This window comes from Saprolegnia parasitica (assembly GCF_000151545.1).
Source record: "Saprolegnia parasitica CBS 223.65 unplaced genomic scaffold supercont2.111, whole genome shotgun sequence".
Classification (NCBI taxonomy): Eukaryota; Oomycota; class Saprolegniomycetes; order Saprolegniales; family Saprolegniaceae; genus Saprolegnia; species Saprolegnia parasitica.
In genome coordinates, this window is record NW_012156505.1 from 25310 (window position 1) to 42820 (window position 17511).

Sequence of the window (17511 nt, forward strand, 5' to 3'; positions counted from 1 at the left end):
GTGGCCGTGCGCAGGCCCGCTCCAGAGGAGAAGAGCTAAGACGAGGATGTAGAGCTGGTCACGGAGGCCCATGAATGCAAGGATGCTGCGGGCGAGCCGGAGAAATTCAATAATGGACGTCGTCTGAGCATTGTTGGTCGCCTGTCTTCAAGCTCCTGTCTTCTCCGACGGGGCACTTATCTGCGACGCAACCGCCGTCGGAGCAGCGTTGACCGAGCATGGTGTGGCTCGATCCCACCCTGTCACAGCCGGCGCCAACTGGATCTCAACGCTGATGTCGTTACGAAAAATGACAGTAGACAGACGAGCGCGGCTCGTGTCGTCGCGTCGACCGTGTTTAATACCGAGGGAAGCAGGCACGGCACACACTTTGAGAGCGTCTTTCGCTCGTGTGCAAGCCGCAGCGAAGCCGCACCAGGCTAACGCAATATGCAGCATCCATCTGAGTTTTGCATCTTTTGTATCAAAAAGGGACCTCGTCTGGTTTCGAACCGCTCAGACACCATCAGCAGACAGGCGCCGCATCCTGGCGAGCAAGGGTATAAATTATTGCCTTGTTGGCGAGTCAGTCGAGGGAGACTTTTTCGATCGCGCTCACCAGTTTGCACTTGAGTTTGCACTTGCAATGAAAGGGTTCGTACGCTGCGAAGTCGGGAATGGAACCCGGATCAGAAGCTTCTTTCGGAAGATCCCGCCGCTGGAACCTGACGCGCATCCGGATACCCGCAATCTTTAAAACGCGTTGGATTTGGAGATCGCAATGCGTTCGATGTCCCCTGCTCGACACGTCCTATCTCTTCTTATCGTCCTTATCGTCGTGGTGGCGGGACAAGGCGACAATGTGACGGCCCCTTCGCCGACGACGTCAGATGTGGTACCCACGCCAACGCCGACTCCGACGACGGCAGTCGCGACCACTGAGGTGCCGAGAAATACCCTTCCGACGACGGCCGCTCCGACGACGGCCGTGCCATTTGCGACGACTGCAGTTTGGGTACCGGTACCGACGAGCACTGCCATAGCCACCAATGTACCTACCGCCACTGCGAACCCGACAGGGTCCGTAAGTCCGACACCAACGAGTCAACACGCAACCGCAGCAACAACGCCTAGTCCACCACCGACTAGAGATGCCGATGGCACATCCTCGCCGCATGTCACCACCACGACAACAAGCCGTCCGAATCCATCTTTGACGTCCCCAACGGACGACGGTGGGTCGGTAGGCTTTGTATCTGGCGTCGGCAACACACATGCCCCCGTGCACGCAGACACGTCGAGGCCGCCGTCGGATACGGCCGCGATTGTGGGCGCGGCCTTTGGCTGCACGTGCATGATTTGCGCTGTCGCAGCGTTTTGGCTTTGGCGTCGGTATCGCTTGCGTGAGGCCGAAATCGCTCGGTGCCACGTTGACGGGGACGACGAGGACGTCAAGGCAACGACGTATACGCAAGTGACTGAAATGGAGTTTTAGCGTGTCAATAATGATCCCATGTCGTCCCACATATCGCCGCGTTTCTTGGGTACGACCAAGTAGCCTTGGAGGAGCTGGGAGCCTTTATAAACACGTGTATTCCGTCTTTTTTTTAGCAACGGTTTCGGGCAACCACGGGAAGAGGCGCATGAAACGGGCGGCCCAGTAGCACACAGCTCAAGCGTATCGGCGATGCAACATGCTTGGCTTCTGTGGCTGCTCGTTATGAGCCTCTTCGTGCTTACCAGCGCGGCGGACGGGTCGAGCAATGGCTCTGAGATCGCAACGACCCTCGCGCCTGCGACAGAGGCTCCTGCAACGCCGGTCCCAACGACGCTCACCCCAGAGACACCCGCTCCGACGCCGCCGCCAACGACTGCGACGCCAACCGCTACGACGACAGAGGCTCCGGCAACCCCAACATCCGTCCCAACGACGCTTGCTCCAGAAACACCCGCTCCAACGCCGCCGCCAACGACGCTTGCTCCAGACACACCCGCTCCGACACCGCCGCTGCCCACGACTGTGACACCAGAAACGCCGACTCCATCCTTAACAGCGTCGGTGGTGCCGTCGACGTTGCCACCGTCACAATCCACGACGGAGCCTGTCCCAGTGGTCTCTACGAGCACGCCGTCCATCGCGACGACCACAGTTGCACCGTCTGTGTCGCCAACGACGACGAGTCCCACGCGAATCTCGGCCAGTCCGTCGGGGTGGACGCCGCAGACAGAGGCTCCACTCGTTCCGTGGACGCCCGCACCGACGGCACCGAGTACCGCCACGTCGGTCGGTACGTCGTCGTCCGAGTCGTCGTCGACGGGTGTCATTCTTGGCGCGGCGCTTGGTAGCACGGTCATTATCTGCGCCGTGGCCAGTTTTTGGCTCTGGCGCCGCTACAAGATCAAGCGAGAGCTCGCGGAGCTCGCACTTGCCCACCCCAATATGAAGTCCGAAACGCCGTATGCAGAGCTCACCGAGGCAACCTTTTAGGACGATATATTGCAGTCTCCCATGACAATGTAATAGTACATCAATGGCCACCGCGTCACATTGACCACAATAGCCCAGTCGACGTAGCATCATCAAACGCTTCATCATTAACTGTGGTCCAAAACACTGGTGCTGTGCTGTTCTCTAGGCTATCATCGACCATCGGTGATGACGCGACGCCGTCGGGACCACGAGGTGAGACGGGCAGCGGCAACTTTGGCAAAGACTTCGCGTGGGGTGCGGTCTGCGGCCGAGACTTTAACGGCGTCGACGACTAGACACGTTATACTCTTCGCAACATCGCAGCTATGCGAAACGCGTGTACCTGGCACCGGCCGCGAAGACCGACCTTCTCGAGACAGGGTTCCTCCCGAAGCTTGTCCTGCAAATTGACCTCAATGTGCCGAATCGATGTGTTGACTTGGACGTCCGTGGTGGCTCTGGCTTGCTTGGGAATGCGAAAGCCGCCGCGGTACACGACTTGTTCGCCGGTCGCATTCGGTGGAATGTGCATGATCTCCCCAGACGCCTTGGGCTTCATGGTCGACGTGCCTGACCGACGCGGGATGACCGACTTGACATCCACGCGCCCGCTTCCAGCCGTCATGGGCCGCAGCTTTCCCGCCGCCTACGCTTGCTGCATACAAACAACATTCGCGGATATCAACTACCTTTCTCGCTTCACTTGCCTCAGCCTCGGGCTCGTCTTGGTTGGCACCACTGGTCGTGTCACTGCCGGTTGCTTAATTAGTCGATATTTGTCATGGGGCAATAAATGGACCTGGCCTCACAGATCGGTCGGTCGCACGAGATGCACGTCGCCGACGTCGGTGGCCGCTTTTGCTTGGTGATTGCATGGTGGCCACCGACTAGACGCACCGAGTGAGTCAATCGCAGACCGAGAACCGTGGTACCAAACGAGAGGGTTAAATGCACGCAACTCTGCACCCGGCGCACAAAGGTATCGCGCGCGTCGATTAAGAATCGGCTGGTCGTTGGCGCCATGGTGTCCATGTGCTGACGCACCTACGTCATACAAACGATGACGATATATGCATCGTTTTGGCATGTTCGTACGCGGCTGCCAAAGGCGGCGGCGGCGGCGTTCCGAAGGCTTTGGACTGTCGCGTCGTCCACGTGGTGTTCTGTGAGCGTGACGCGACTAACATGGTGACGGACGTCGCTGCTGAGGAGTCCCGTGGCTTGGAAAATGCAGTCGGCGACTTTTTGCTTGCGGTCGTCTGGCAGCACGGTCGAGTGCGACCTGCATCCGAGGCGTCAACGAGGGACCAAATTGCAGAAAAATACAGAAAATACAGGAAAATACAGGAAAATACAGGAAAATGCGACGTACAAGAAGTGCTCTTGCTGGAGACCCGCGGTTGCAATATCGAGCGCCCACTTGCCGAGGCGCTCGTCGCGGATCTCGTCGTTGATGACGTCGCGCTGGATGAGACCGTCGACGAGGTGGTGCATGGCTTGGAAGTTGTGGAGTGTATGTCTATATCCACGCAACATTTAGCCAATGCGGGCACGCGCAGGTCGCGGACCTGCGCTCGTCGTCGACTCGATATGCCAATTGGTCGAGCAGCGCCGACGTGTCTTTGATTTGCGAGTCGATCTCGCTCGTCGCCTGCTCGCACCTAGACACTATATTGTCATTTTGAGCACACAAGTGTCCTCATACCTGTCGAAGCGGACGTTGATCGTGCCACGCCAGTCAAGGATGTGGTGCTGAATGTCCCTGACTTGCTACAGATATGGAATATGTGGGTACTTTGAAAACCATCTCAGAGAGGAAAACCTCTTCGACGAGGGTGCTCGAGGCGACGACGCGCTTCATTTCGACGCGGGTGTTGGCAACGCCGTTGCTGAGCTCCGTGACGTCGTACTAGCACCATGTCCCACACCGATACAACATTCATCAAGGTACCTGAAGACTGGGCATCTGCCCCGCGAGCGTCGCGAGCGCGCCCTCGGTGGTTTTGGCCAGTTGGTGCAATTGGTGCAGCTGCTCGTGAAAGATCTTGTTGTTTTCGTTGGCGACCCACTCGTTTTCGTTGACGCGGTGTTTTAGCGACGAGTCTACGCAAATAATATCAACAGACAATACACTCTCCACTCCCCTACAGTCGTTTTCTAGTCGCTCGAGGCGCACGCGGTCCTTCTCGACTTGCATCGCAATCGATCGGTCGAGTTCGGCCAAACGCAGCTGGTGCTGCTTGAGCGTGTCGTCGTGCTTGGCCAAAACTTCGAGCGCCACAGTGTGGGACCGGACCGCCTCGTCCGTTTGACTCAAATGCGTCTGGAGCGTGGTCAACGTCTCAATCGTTAAGCTTAGCTTGCGCGCTTCAACGTCCATCGTCGCCATCGACGTTCCCACAAGATTGCGCACGTCTTGCACCAAGAGCTCCGTGTGGTGCCCTATGACGAACGCACTCCAGTTTGCACCCGTGTATCGAGTGGAGGAGTGTGCTACGCTCGCCACGGAGGAGGCCATCTGTCGCCGCGGCTTTGGCATCCGAGTCTGCAATGCGCTGGATCATCTTCTTCTCGACGCTGTCGACTGTGTCGAGAATGGTTTGGTTGATGCGCACTTGACGGTCCACCGTGGTCTGGACGTCACTGCATTGCGTCACGACCTAGTCTGCACGTGAGAAACCGCGATTCTTTCAATGTTTCAATCGCCAACGTGATGCACGTTGGCTTCGACGGCGTCGAGACGACTGTGGACGGCGGCGCGGTCGTCGTCGATACTGCTTGTTGTCGAGCGAAGGTACTGCGCCGTTTGCTCCATGACGGAAATGCCGTTTTCTTGCAGCGTCAGTCGCTTCTCCGTGCTATTTACCACATCAATCGAAGTCCCACGGTTGATACACCCAACGCACGCGGTGGTAACGTCGTTGATCGCGGCGGCATTGGCCTGGATGAGGCCGACGACACCATCGAGACGCTTGCTCAACGACGCCTCAAAATCGCTTTTCCACTAGACAAGTTTGTACTCTATGTCGTCGCTTCAAGGAGGATGCTACGTACGCGGGCTGCCTCCAGAGCGTGTTGAGCGAGCTTTTCGCTGGTCATTTGCTCGGCGGCCGCGCCGCTGGCCTTGGCCTTTAAAATGGCATCGGCCATCTACCTCGACACAGTGTCACCATGAGACGGCTGGCTCGCTTGAACGCGAGGACCTCGGCGACGAGACTCTGCTTCCAGACGTCGTGGTCGGCTTCGGACGGGACCGCCCCCAAGCTGCGCTTGACCTTCTCGAGCTCAAGCTGCAGTCTACCCAATTTACGAATGACTTCGTTTGCCTATACATGGCACATACGTGGAGAAGCGAAGGTCGTGCTCGAGCTTGATCTTCATCTGCGAGGCGCGCAGCTCGTCGAGACTGATACCGACGCTGGACCGACTCTCGTCGTCGTCCGAGACGTGCGATTCTTTGACGAAGGACGGCAGTGACGAAGCGAGCACTGGAGTCGACGATAGAGACAAGTGCAGGGATGCGACCTTGGTCTCCACTTGGGCGATGCGCTCAGCGAACGCTAGCGCAAGGACCGAATGAGGAGTGGCTTGTTGGATTTAGGCATACAGGCGAACGCTGGGTGGGCCGGCATCGAGTCTTCCACCTGCGCAATGCGCATCGATAGGTGGGAGAGACTCTGCTCGAGCGATGCCGAGTCCAGGGATATGAGCTTGTACACCGGCGGCTCCATCGGCGCCGGGCGTTACGAAATTGAAGTCAAGCCGTTCACGCAACGTTAGTTGAGAAAACATTGTGGCTGGATACATCACTTTTGATGATGCAGATGAATTGTCGCCAGGACAATAATGAAAGACTGTGTTGGTGCTTTGCTCGTTCAAACGTCGATGCGTGCTTGGAGCTGCAGTCCGACTAGCCAATTTTAATGACGTTTTGGGCCATATTCATTTGAAGCCGCCAATTTAAGCACGGAACTCGGAGAAAAGTTTGTAAAATGCGTCGAGACATCTATCTTCTTCTCTACTTATCGTGACAAGTTCCTCTCGAGTCATTTATCAGGTCGAGGAGGTGTACAACGTTGCAAGCCATTCGCCTTGCTTACATCATCGCAAGCAGCCCTACGACACCTACCGCAGCGAGGCTCAGGGCCATCGTCGGTGCGTCGCTTGTACTTGGGTCCGGAATTGTGCACTGGACCGTTTGGAGGTTGGCGTGCACGTACTGGTCGTACGTCATGGCAGCGACTTGGGCCGTTGTGACCGACTTGCCGCACATCGTGCCGATGGTGCACGGTGGGTTTTCGGCCTTGGACGCGGTCTGGATTGTGGTAAAAACCGCAACGCAATTCGGACTCTTGGTGAACTTGTCGACAGTCTCGGGCGATACAGGCGAGCTGTTGCCCGTCGCAAGCTCCGAGACCGGAACGCCAATGTCCATCGTACACTTGAGCATCGCTGGCGCCGCTTGCTGGATCGCCCCGAGGTACGCCGATCCGAGACTCTCTTGCGTGCAGGCAGGCGCGGCCGCCGACGCAAGCGCAAGCATCGCAGTGGTCATGACAAGCTTCATTCTTGTAGAGCTGCTCGAATGAAAGCCAAAGTGAAAATGACAACCGTTGAAAGATCGATGCTGGATTTAGCTCATGGGCGTGCGGTGCATGTGCGGCCCGTGTTGCATTTCCTAATCGCTAGGATCGGGGGACATGTGAGACACGCCTCGAAGTGTACAAATTGTCGCGAAACGGGCGATAGACACACCATTTCAGTAACGGCAGTTACTCCACGCGAGCTCGTGCCTGTGTAGTGGACGTGTAGTCACTCTACAATGTACTGCTCGTCGACTACTGCAAGTAGATTCTAGTTGTACATCCATACCGAACTCTAGTCGACATGTACCAGCACGAGTACAATATAGTCCGAGTACATGTACTGTCGTGTTGCGAGTGGTGGCGTTTGAACATCTGGTTTCGAGGCTGTCGCCCGTGTCTTTAGTTTAACGCTATGAACGACAAGGCGACGTAATGTCGCATGCTCGCGATGGTAGTGTTCCGCTGGAGTAAACTATTGAATATATCTGTGTCGTGCTATTTTTCAAGTTGCGTACATACCATGAGCGTTCGGTTTTGATCACTGAGTTACGGTATGACATCAGAAGTTCAAACACTCATCTTGTCATATATCAAGTCTGAATTCACCTGTCCATCCGGATATGACGCGCGTTGCGAACAACAGCGTCAACGAAATACGTCCACAGCAAACGCTGCAGTGACACGGTCCGGGACATGGTTAGACCGAGGGTATATAATAGATGCCTTTGGTTGTGCCGAACAGCAGCCGGCCGGCCATCAAGCCCCTCGCTGCGTATGCACCTCAGTGTACACAGACTGGTGGTGCATTGCTTCATGAGCCGTTGAAACCCACCAATAGCCGTGTCGACGCGTGTGGCAGGAGGATACCATGCCTGGCTGGCAACGTCCTTGCTCTGTCAAGAAACGCGAGTAAATTCATTGCTTGTAGCAGAACGTCCACCAGCATCGCCGGCTAGATTCAAGCCCAGTACCACGGTTCCTGAAGCTGAAAGGGTTGTGGACCGATGCTGTCATTAATTCATTCATCTCGACACCCCAAGATAAGATGAAGATGTGTCTTCTTGCTATTGCGGCCTACGTTGCTGTCGCGACCGCGGCGGCGTCTACGTGCACGCCCGAGAGCCTCGGCACAGCGTACGCGAGCGCGTTCGAAACCATCGCGCCCAAGTTTCTCTCGTGCACCAAGGACCTTGGTCTCTCGGCGGGCGCCCTCAACGGAGGCACCGTGACCGGCGCGACAGAAGACATGGTCGACAAGTTCATCAAGAGCCCCAACTGCGTCGCGGTCTATACCACACTCCAGGCTGCGTCCAAGGCCGTGAACCCGCCGTGCATCATTGGCACCATGTGTGGCAAGCCCGTCACGACGGCCCAATTCGCCGCGATGAGCTTGGACCAATACGCGCAGGCGTCGCTGAAGACGTCCAAGTGCACGATCCCCGACGTGCCGTCGAGCGCCTCGGCCGCGAAGCTCGGGATCGGCGCCGTGGCTGCCGGCACCATTGCACTTGCCTATCTCTAAATGCATTGTATATAGTGAGTTTCTAACCGTTTTCGTCGTCCACGACACCCAAGGGAATTCCCTTGACCAACTTTGGATGTTGACTGACCCTCTCGGCCAACCCATTGGACCCTATCCGGATCCGCTGTATGCTATTTGTGCGGAAAAAAGCGGTCAGGTTCACACAAGTCGATGCAATTTTCTGCACGTTCGACGCGTACGCATCGCATTAGAATGGAAAGGGCGCTCCTGACCTGACCACGGAGACCAACATTCAAACGCGTCCAACATCAAGTTCGCATGCTCATGTTCATCCGGATGTAATGGGTGTCGATAGCTATCCGGATGTAAGGTGTCGTTTCGCCCTCAACGAACCACGTCCGCAGCAAACGCTTGAGCGACGCAGGTATGTAAAATAAGACAAGATTAACAACAAACATTCCATTGCGTCCATACACTTAGTGCGCATCGTTCGCGAAGTGTCGCTTTACGATGAAACTTCTTCATGCATGCGATAGTAGACCACCAAAACTGGTTTGTAACGCCTTGCGGCATCCGGAAAAGCGAGTGAATTCATGTTGGTAGCAGAACGTCCGCTGACATTGCCTTTTTGTGATTCAAGTCGAGTCCCACGGTCCAATGAGCGTAATAAAGTGTCGAGCGCTGCCCGTATTCATTCCTTCATTCGCTCTCGACACGACACGATGAAAACTTGCCTCCTTGCGTCTACCGCCTACATTGCCGTGGCGACGGCGGCTTCGTGCACGCACGAGGTCCGTGCTGTGTGGTACGCCAACGCATTCCAAGCGGTCGAGTCCAATTTTGCTTCGTGTGCCAAGGACGCCAACGTATCATTATCGACCCTCAAGGCAGGCGCGGTGAAAAACGCGACGCAAGAGATGGTCGACAATCTCACCAAGAGTCCCAACTGCGTCGCGGTCTTTACCTCGGTCCACGCTGCGTCCAACGCCGTGCTTCCGCCGTGCCTCATCGGTACCATGTGCGGCATCTCCGCCACGACGTCCCAGTTCGGCGCACTCTCGTATGACCAATTCGTGCACGTACTGCTCCGAACGTCCAAGTGCACGATTCCCGATGACCCTTTGAGTGCCGCCCCTGGGATTCCCAGCCTCCCGCCGAGTGCGACGGCTAGCGTTCCGTCGAGTGCCTCAACACTTGGGCTCGGCGTCGTTGCCACCGGCACGCTTGCGCTTGCACTCTTGTACTAACTGTACATTGTTCGTACATGTGATGAGTTATCCCGTTGTTCAATGCACGCAGGGCATATTGGTACTGTAGAAACGTTGCTCGAGCAGCCACACGGCCCATGGGTCGGACGCTTGACTGGATTGATATCATGTCTGCCGTGTCTAGTGTAATGACATACATATATGTAGCACGCTGCAGAGCCCCCTCCTACTGTATGTTCTCGGGCCTGACACGCTCGGTCATCGTGATTCTTTTGGGGGAATATAAAGAGTTGGTATCGCCCATGTGCATTCTGGCGGACGTCGGTTGCTGCCGTTGGTGTGCCTGGTAATAATAGTCTCGCTTGAAACTCAATCACAAATTCAGAAATGGGCTTTCTCGGGCAGCTCTTTGGTCTTGGCGGAAAGGGCTCCGTCCTCGTCACCGTCGACAAGCCGTACTACATTTCCGGCGAGCTCATCACGGGGTCGCTCCACGTTGACGTCCTCGAGCCCATCGAGTGCCACGGTAAGTCATGACTACCGAATCCTTACGATCAAATCATGTCCGATGACGGCGCAGAGGTCGTCGTGCTCGTCAAGGGAAAGGAGCGCGTGCGCTGGACGGAGCAGCACACGGTGACGCGGGACGGGGAAACGCATACGGAAACAAGGACGTTCTCGGACGGCCACGAGTTTTTCAAGTCCAAGGTCCGTGGATGGCCCACTTCATGTTCATAGACTCATCGAATTGCTAGCTCGTGCTCTTCAACGTCCAGCAACACTTGGCACCGGGCAAGTATATCTACCCGTTCCAGTACCAGCTACCCACCGGTCTTCCCGGGTCGTTTGACAATGAAAACCACGCGAGCGTCAAGGGCAAGATCGAGTACGCCATCAAGGGCACGCTGTGCATCAACGGCGTCTTCACGCGCGACCTCAAGCACCGGCAGCGACTCGTCGTGTACGCGCAGCTCACGGGCGTTGTCGTGCCCGTTCAAGCCGAGAAGACGCAAATCATCCGCTTTCTCTGCTGCTTCAACAAGGGCCAATGCGATCTGCGCGTCGCGATGGACAAGAACGTGTATGGCCCCGGCGAGGTGCCCCAGGTAGACACATACATCTACCGTAGATTTCAAAACATCCGTGGGATGTCGTCTTGGTATAGATCCACTGCGAGATCCGAAACCAGTCGTCCCGCGACGTCGTTGCGATGCGGTCCGAGCTCGTCCGCGTCGTCGAGGTCCATGCAGATGGCCGGAACCGCGTCCTCCGTAAAACCATTTGCTGCGCAACGTTCCCAGGCGTCCCTGCAGGGCAGTCGCTCTCGCAGCCGCAGTCGTTCCAGCTCATCGGCAATGGCATGTACCCGAGTACGCGAGGACAGATCGTCTCGGCTCGCTACTGCGTCGAAGTGACATGCGACATTCAGTGGTGCCCGGACGTCGAGCTTCTCCTGCCGATTGCTCTTGGGGCGCCCCTCCTCGTCCCTGTCGGAGTGACACCCACCCCGCTTCAGTAGCACTACTACTACAAGTAAACTGCATTAGAAGAGAAATGATATCCATGGGGTGCAAAATGATGTGTGAGATCTGTCATCCTAAAACACGTGCTGCGAGCAGTCTTGATACACGCCAAACACGTACGAACTTAAGAATCGCCATCGAAAGGTTTATGAACATGCAAATTCGATTGTACATCTTTTAAAGCATCGTGTACAGTACGAGGGCACCCGATGCGACGAGGCCGAGGTTCGAGGTCGACGCGGCGCTCGACGCACTTGGCAGCGTGCACTTGTCGCCTTGCGCAGCCGCTTTCAAGTAGTCTTCGTACGGCATGTCTGCAAACTGCGCCGTTGTGAGCTCCTTGCCACACATGGTGCCCATCGTGCACGGCGGCGAGATGGCCTTGAAGGCTTTTTGGATCGTCTTGAACGCCGCCGCGCAGCTCGGGCTCTTGGCAAACTTTTGGACTTGGGCAGGTGTCGCCTGATCCACCTTGTTGGCCGTAATGTCTTCAAGCGAGATGCCAACGTCTTCGGCGCATTGGAGAAAGCTCGGCACCGCCTCTTTGATCGCGCTCGTGTACGCAGAGCCAAAGTCGCTGCCGGTGCACATGGCAGCTGCCGCCACCGACGCGCACGTTGCAAGCACACAGATCTTGATCGGCATCATTGAGTTTGTCGTTGTGGTGGTAAAGAGGCAAATGAGAAATGATCCTTAGCAATGCACTGGCAGTAGAAATCGGAGTAGAAATGTGCAATGTCAATCCAGGAGAAATATTGAAATATTGGGATACATGTGTAGTCTCCGGATGTCTTAAGTAAGAGAGTTAGATGGGAGTGTCCCGCTGTCCCACTCTCGATTGTTGTCAATTGCGCAGGTGTACCGTACTGGATTATAAATCCATGGAAAGCAATGTCTCTTTTGAGTCCAAAGAGACATTACTTTAGACCGAATGGTGTCTTCAAATCATAGCATTACTACACCACTCAATATAATGTCTCGTCTCAATCCATAGTACATGTTACTGTACCATGCGATGCAGTGAGTGCATGGAATGCTTCAACTCGACTGTGTTTTGTGCGCATTTTCAACATATCGCTGCGCCAACAACTCCACTCTACAGGTGCAAAGTCAGCAAAACTTGGTTTTTATATGAGCACCTTTCACGTCAGTGCACGCCCAGAAAACTCTCTTAGCACCATTGTCCATGATCAAGGGAATAAGAAATTGTTATAAATCCCTTGTCCATGCAACACTTGTATCGGCGAGCAAAAACGCCATATGGTCCGGCTACAAAGCTCGCTAGAAAAGAGGGCTCGAGCTGCAAGGCGACCTACCGGTACACGAATGTGCTTGGACAAAACCGACAACATATACACGGACAAGGGTCCGTCCGCATAGTCCACCCTCGCTGCACACTACGTCGCTATCCAACCTTGGCTAACTGCTACCAACCGCTCTAGTCCGCGGATGGAATGTGGACGCTTCTGACAGCCAGTGCCGTAGGAGCGAGTACGACACATCGCAGGATGTCACAATTGGACAAGGCGAGCGTCTTTGCTTGCACGCGTCGTGAGCCGGCGGTGTCTCGCGTTATGAGCCATGCGCGATCTTCGTTGCGTGTCAAGCACGGCGAATAACGGAAGCGTAGTACGGCGCGCCACCGTTGGCCGCTCGCCATTTTCGAAATCTTTCCAGCTACTTTGAAGCGTGCTAATAGAATGCACGGACCGGGCCTGGGTTTCACTGCAAGATCTCATTGCAACTCGAGGATTAATATGGGTACGGCCCAAGGGACGTGGTGCAGGGGTGCCCGCTACAAACTGAGCCAGGTAGATTGACAGGTGCATGGACCGCAGAGCAAACAGGCAGCCAAAAGAGCACCAACAGAATTGATCGGAACCGCTGTGCACGCGGGAATGCGTCGTGCGATCCTTCGTAGCATCGTCGAGCGTGGGCGTCTTACAATTCGAATCGGACCCGGGCCCGGTTTTATAAGCTAGCATGTTTCGTTGGGCCCACAGGCCGTCAAACGGGCCCGTTTCAAGGCCAAATCTCGTCCGACAACTTGGTTTCAGTATTTGATACAAACCGCAAGTACCTTGAAAAAGACAGTCGTGCTCTATACAATACAAACATCAAGTGTAAAATCCGAAACCGTCAATCTTGGGCGGTCGCCGGACGCCACTGACTTTGCAAGTTGCCATGGCCAAGCTACTGACCGTACTACTACTCTCGTTCGCCGTGTCGCTGCGCTGCCGGACGTCGCCCGAGATGCGCTCGGCGCTTCATGACGCCAGCGCCACCGGCCTCTTCGCCGCGCCCATCATCGTCTCGGCCTGCGACCTCAAGCGACTCATGCCCATCGCCAACTGCAAGCCCGGGGTCTGCATTTCGACCGACGGCGTTCCCGGCTCCGACTGCCGTCAATGCGGCAAGTTGAATCTGATGCCACAAGCCAACTGCCCCAAGAAGAACCCGTGCAACAACAAGAACGCGCCGTGCGTCGCCTGTGCGAAGTACAAGCTCATGCCGGCCAACTCGTGCACCGCTCCGGGCTCGTCGCCGGCGCCAGATGCCACGACGCTTCCGCCTGCCACGGCGTCGGCTAGCCCGACGCCAGGAGTGACAACCGCCAACTCGACGCCTGCGGTGACGACAACAAGTGGATTTGTGACACCGACGCCTGCCCCGACGAAGGCTGGTGGTGCGAATGGTGGCACCAGCGGTGGTAACAACGGTGGTGCCAACGGCGGTGCCAACGGCGGCACGAATGGTGGTACTAACGGCGGTGCCAACGGTGGCGCTAGCGGTGGCGCTAACGGTGGCGCCAACGGTGGCGCCATTGGCGGCACGAAGGGTGGCAACGACAACGACAACGGCTACGCGAACGGCAACGGTCAGAATGACCACGAAGTTAGCACGGGCGCCAACAACAGCGACGCATCGGGCGAATCGTCGGGTATTTCGGGCGGTGCGATCGCTGGGATTGTTGTCGGGTGCATTGCCGCCGTCATCCTCGCTGGCTTCCTCGTTTGGAAGATCAAGAAGGACAAGTCGCGCGAGGAGCAGCTCTTCGCCGACCCGCACGATCTCGAAGACGCGCAGACCGGCTATGCGGCCATGTAAACGGCACGACATTCGTTCGACCAAGTACAAAATACAACACTGGATGTTCTTCCCTTCGCATCTGCATCGTAACCACACCAAACGATCTTGACACGTATCTAGTCCTATGCTACTCGTCGATTGCTTCACTCGACGAGGCTGGCAATGGTGCTTCCGAGAGAGCGGGCTGGAGCCCAGCGCCCGACTCGTCGGGCACCATACACGTTGCCTCCAAGTACGCAGCGACCGGCGCGAATCCGCTCTCGATCGCGTGGTCCAATGCACTTTTCCCATCCTTGTTGGGCCGCAGAATGTAATAGGGCGACGCCGTCAAAAGCGCTTGCACCACCGAGAGCGATCCGCTGAGCACGGCGAAATGCAGCGGCGTGTTGCCGTCCATGTCTGCATAGTCGATGAACTCGGGGCCTTCCGCCGCCAAGTAGGCGACGCACGCTTCGTCACCAGCCATGCACGCGTACGCCAACGCGAGGCGCCCCGAGGTGTCGAGGGCAACGAGGTCGGCTTGGCCGTCTGCGAGCACCTGCAGCGCTTCCATGGTCGGTGCAATGTGCACCGGGCGCAGTCTACGACGGTCCATCCAATAGATTTCAAGGCGGTCACGAGCGAGGTACCCGAGGTTGTTGACACGCTCGGTGCTGAGGCCGTGTTGCAGCAGCAGTTGCATGGCGGCGAGGGCGCCACCGCTCGTCGCGGCGTGCAAAATGGTGTCGCCGTTGGCGTCGGTCGCCTCCCGCAAAGTGCCATCCACGTCGATCGATAAGAGGAGGAGGATGCAGTCGACTTGGTTGGCGTACGCTGCGTAAAACAGCGGGGTGCGTCTACGAAACAGCAGGCACGGGTACGAAATCCGCCTTAAATACGCTCGATACCCGAGAGGATCCACGCAAAAGACATCAAAGTACTGGCTGAGGTACGTGAGGCAGTCGAGATGGCCGCAGTAGGCTGCGCCGTGGGCCACCGTCGCAAAATTGGCTTCCCAGCAAGATTTGCACGGAAGTGCCGACGGGTTCGCGGCCTCGTACCTACAACCCTCCTCCTCATTAGCATCATCCGCATCATCATACGACGCGAGCACCGCTGCCAGTAGGTGGTGTACGTGATGCAGCCGACGCCGCCGACGTCGATTTCGCAGTCGACGATCGCGTCCCCGCGCTTCGCGACAGTCACAACATGCGGAAAGTAAATGTAGAGATACTGCGCCGGGTCCCAACGTTGCACGACGAGCGTCAACGACGACGCCGACGCGATCGCGGCCGCCATGGCGTCGAGCGAACTTGGTGCGCGGACGCCTTGTACCTCTAGGAGCAAGTCACCTTCTTGGAGTCCGCTTGAAGTGCCCGCGGCCACGACAACAAGGAGTGGTTCCAGCGCCTCGGGCGACCATAGTTGAAGGCAGCAGCCCCACACGCCATCGCTACACACTCGACATGAGTGGTGCTGATCGTGATCGTTTAGATCCATGTCTGTACCCAGAGTCGAAGCCTGGTTTGGGCGGGGGCAGGAACAGGTTGACGCGGGTGAGGACGCAATTCGTGGCGTCGTACCGGTGCACTTGCAGCGGCAGCGGCGTGAGCTTGTGTCCCTCGAGCTGCTTGGCTTCCGGACCCAGATACAGATGCACCATCTCGGCCACGGACGACGTGCCGCCGAGCGAGGCTTTGAGGAGCGATCCAAACTTGCCGACGAGGTCGCCAACGCAGACGCCGCCAAGTGCGGCAGGCGACGCAGGCACGACGCTCTCAACGACCAAGAACGGCGGGTACACAGGCTCCTTGAGGAACTCGAGGGTCCACCCAAAGAGCTCAATCATCCGCCGATCATGCGCGGCCAAGTGCAGCTGTGGCGCGCACCATCGCTCGGGCAGAATGCGCAGCTGGATTTCCGTAAACCTAGCGAATGCATGCATTTCATATCCTCGTCGATCCATGTATGCACACCGGTCGTCGGCGTCCAGACACCGCGTGATCTGCAGCGCGACGTGCGACTGCGTCGAGAACTGATGGCCGATCCAGTCCGAGACGGCTTCGGGCGACGGATACGCCACGTCGCTCATCACGTGAACGTAATCGCCGGCCATGAGCCCACCGGTGTCGGCGGGGGACTCGGGGTACACCCGCAGAACGCGAGCAAAGGGCACGGACGGCAGCGTCGCATCATATGGCAGCGCCGACGGATCGTCACGTGCTTCGATCGCGACGAGTGGCTGAATCGAGAGGATACCGTCCCAGGAATGCAAGACAACTGCAAACTCGAGATACCCGGGCGGCGCCGAAGCCGTGTCGAGAGGGCAGTAGCGCGAGAGATACAGCGTCAGCGGAAAGTCGGTCAGTCTACGCGTATGTTCGACCTTGGTTTGCAGGATTACAGACGTACCTGTTGAACATCGTTAGCGCTTCTTGAAGCGTCGCGCCGCTCTGAAGGCCTTGGAATCCAATGATGCAGTCGTTTGCGAGAAGGCCCGCGACGCTCGCGGGCGATGGGGCTGCTGCCATGGCGTCGATGTAGGCAAAGGCATTCGGTGGCCACGACGGCAGCTCGGGCTCGGTGACGATGCGGAGTGTCGGGCGCTCGTAGGGGTGCAGGACACAGCCCAACGTGCCGGCGCCGGCCCACGTCTGCGGACGTATCGTGAGGTGCACGGGGTCGTTTTCGGTGCTGCGGACGACGGAGAGACTCAAGCGGTGGTCGCGCCGAGTGTTGACAAGGGCCACCTACCGAGGAATTCGCGACTCGGAACCGGATGCAATGTACATACAATGTGCTGAATCAAGCTCGACGCGGGCGTCTTGGTGCCGTCGACCGATACGACGGCGCCAAAGCGGATGACGAGGTCGCTGGGAAGAAGGCCAGAGTTGGCAGCCGGCGACCCTGCCTCGACCGTGTCGACGCGCAGGTACGGAACCACGCCAGCGTCGCGCAAGTGGCTATGGAGGACCTTGGCTACGTGTGCGAGCACTGCCTCGAGCTGTGCTTGGATCGCCGCCAGGTCGGCAGTCGTCGACGGGTGCGCTTGCAGCCACTGCATGAGAGCGTCTTGGGCATCGTAGAGCTGCATTTCGTGGTCGACGGCTTTTTGAAAGTCCATCGCATCGACCGGCTGCGGCATCAGTCGTCTCAGGGGCGCTGAATCGAAGGCGTCCTCTGAAGGGGCCCG

The 17511-nt window shown here is 57.2% G+C and overlaps 9 protein-coding genes across 9 annotated transcripts; 5 read left to right on the forward strand and 4 right to left on the reverse strand.

The window, feature by feature from the left end:
• The first annotated feature begins 1628 nt into the window (after nucleotides 1–1628).
• On the forward strand, nucleotides 1629–2533 carry SPRG_14030 (hypothetical protein). Its single transcript, XM_012352941.1, has one exon. It carries the CDS (start codon nucleotides 1667–1669, stop codon nucleotides 2465–2467), a length of 801 nt encoding a protein of 266 aa, XP_012208331.1. The 5' UTR covers nucleotides 1629–1666; the 3' UTR covers nucleotides 2468–2533.
• A 1858-nt stretch (nucleotides 2534–4391) lies between these two features.
• Nucleotides 4392–6180, reverse strand: SPRG_14031 (hypothetical protein; the record flags this gene model as incomplete). Its single annotated transcript, XM_012352942.1, has 9 exons — nucleotides 4392–4552; nucleotides 4598–4891; nucleotides 4947–5109; nucleotides 5160–5307; nucleotides 5356–5453; nucleotides 5504–5599; nucleotides 5653–5746; nucleotides 5793–6009; nucleotides 6057–6180. 9 exons carry the CDS (start codon nucleotides 6178–6180, stop codon nucleotides 4392–4394), a joined length of 1395 nt encoding a protein of 464 aa, XP_012208332.1.
• Nucleotides 6181–6545: 365 nt separating this feature from the next.
• On the reverse strand, nucleotides 6546–7016 carry SPRG_14032 (hypothetical protein; the record flags this gene model as incomplete). The annotated part of the gene is made up of 1 exon (XM_012352943.1): nucleotides 6546–7016. The coding sequence occupies one exon, from the start codon at nucleotides 7014–7016 to the stop codon at nucleotides 6546–6548; it is 471 nt and encodes a 156-aa protein (XP_012208333.1).
• Nucleotides 7017–8080: 1064 nt separating this feature from the next.
• On the forward strand, nucleotides 8081–8557 carry SPRG_14033 (hypothetical protein; the record flags this gene model as incomplete). The annotated part of the gene is made up of 1 exon (XM_012352944.1): nucleotides 8081–8557. One exon carries the CDS (start codon nucleotides 8081–8083, stop codon nucleotides 8555–8557), a length of 477 nt encoding a protein of 158 aa, XP_012208334.1.
• A 683-nt stretch (nucleotides 8558–9240) lies between these two features.
• SPRG_14034 (hypothetical protein) lies at nucleotides 9241–9765 on the forward strand (the record flags this gene model as incomplete). The annotated part of the gene is made up of 1 exon (XM_012352945.1): nucleotides 9241–9765. One exon carries the CDS (start codon nucleotides 9241–9243, stop codon nucleotides 9763–9765), a length of 525 nt encoding a protein of 174 aa, XP_012208335.1.
• Nucleotides 9766–10113: 348 nt separating this feature from the next.
• On the forward strand, nucleotides 10114–11268 carry SPRG_14035 (hypothetical protein; the record flags this gene model as incomplete). Its single annotated transcript, XM_012352946.1, has 4 exons — nucleotides 10114–10252; nucleotides 10307–10434; nucleotides 10482–10832; nucleotides 10892–11268. 4 exons carry the CDS (start codon nucleotides 10114–10116, stop codon nucleotides 11243–11245), a joined length of 972 nt encoding a protein of 323 aa, XP_012208336.1. The 3' UTR covers nucleotides 11246–11268.
• A 158-nt stretch (nucleotides 11269–11426) lies between these two features.
• Nucleotides 11427–11894, reverse strand: SPRG_14036 (hypothetical protein; the record flags this gene model as incomplete). The annotated part of the gene is made up of 1 exon (XM_012352947.1): nucleotides 11427–11894. One exon carries the CDS (start codon nucleotides 11892–11894, stop codon nucleotides 11427–11429), a length of 468 nt encoding a protein of 155 aa, XP_012208337.1.
• A 1524-nt stretch (nucleotides 11895–13418) lies between these two features.
• Nucleotides 13419–14453, forward strand: SPRG_14037 (hypothetical protein). The gene has a single exon (XM_012352948.1). The coding sequence runs from the start codon at nucleotides 13434–13436 to the stop codon at nucleotides 14355–14357; it is 924 nt and encodes a 307-aa protein (XP_012208338.1). The 5' UTR covers nucleotides 13419–13433; the 3' UTR covers nucleotides 14358–14453.
• Nucleotides 14454–14466: 13 nt separating this feature from the next.
• Nucleotides 14467–17463, reverse strand: SPRG_14038 (hypothetical protein; the record flags this gene model as incomplete). Its single annotated transcript, XM_012352949.1, has 8 exons — nucleotides 14467–14920; nucleotides 14969–15175; nucleotides 15227–15379; nucleotides 15433–15771; nucleotides 15827–16246; nucleotides 16295–16687; nucleotides 16731–17068; nucleotides 17113–17463. The coding sequence occupies 8 exons, from the start codon at nucleotides 17461–17463 to the stop codon at nucleotides 14467–14469; spliced, it is 2655 nt and encodes an 884-aa protein (XP_012208339.1).
• Nucleotides 17464–17511: the final 48 nt, after the last annotated feature.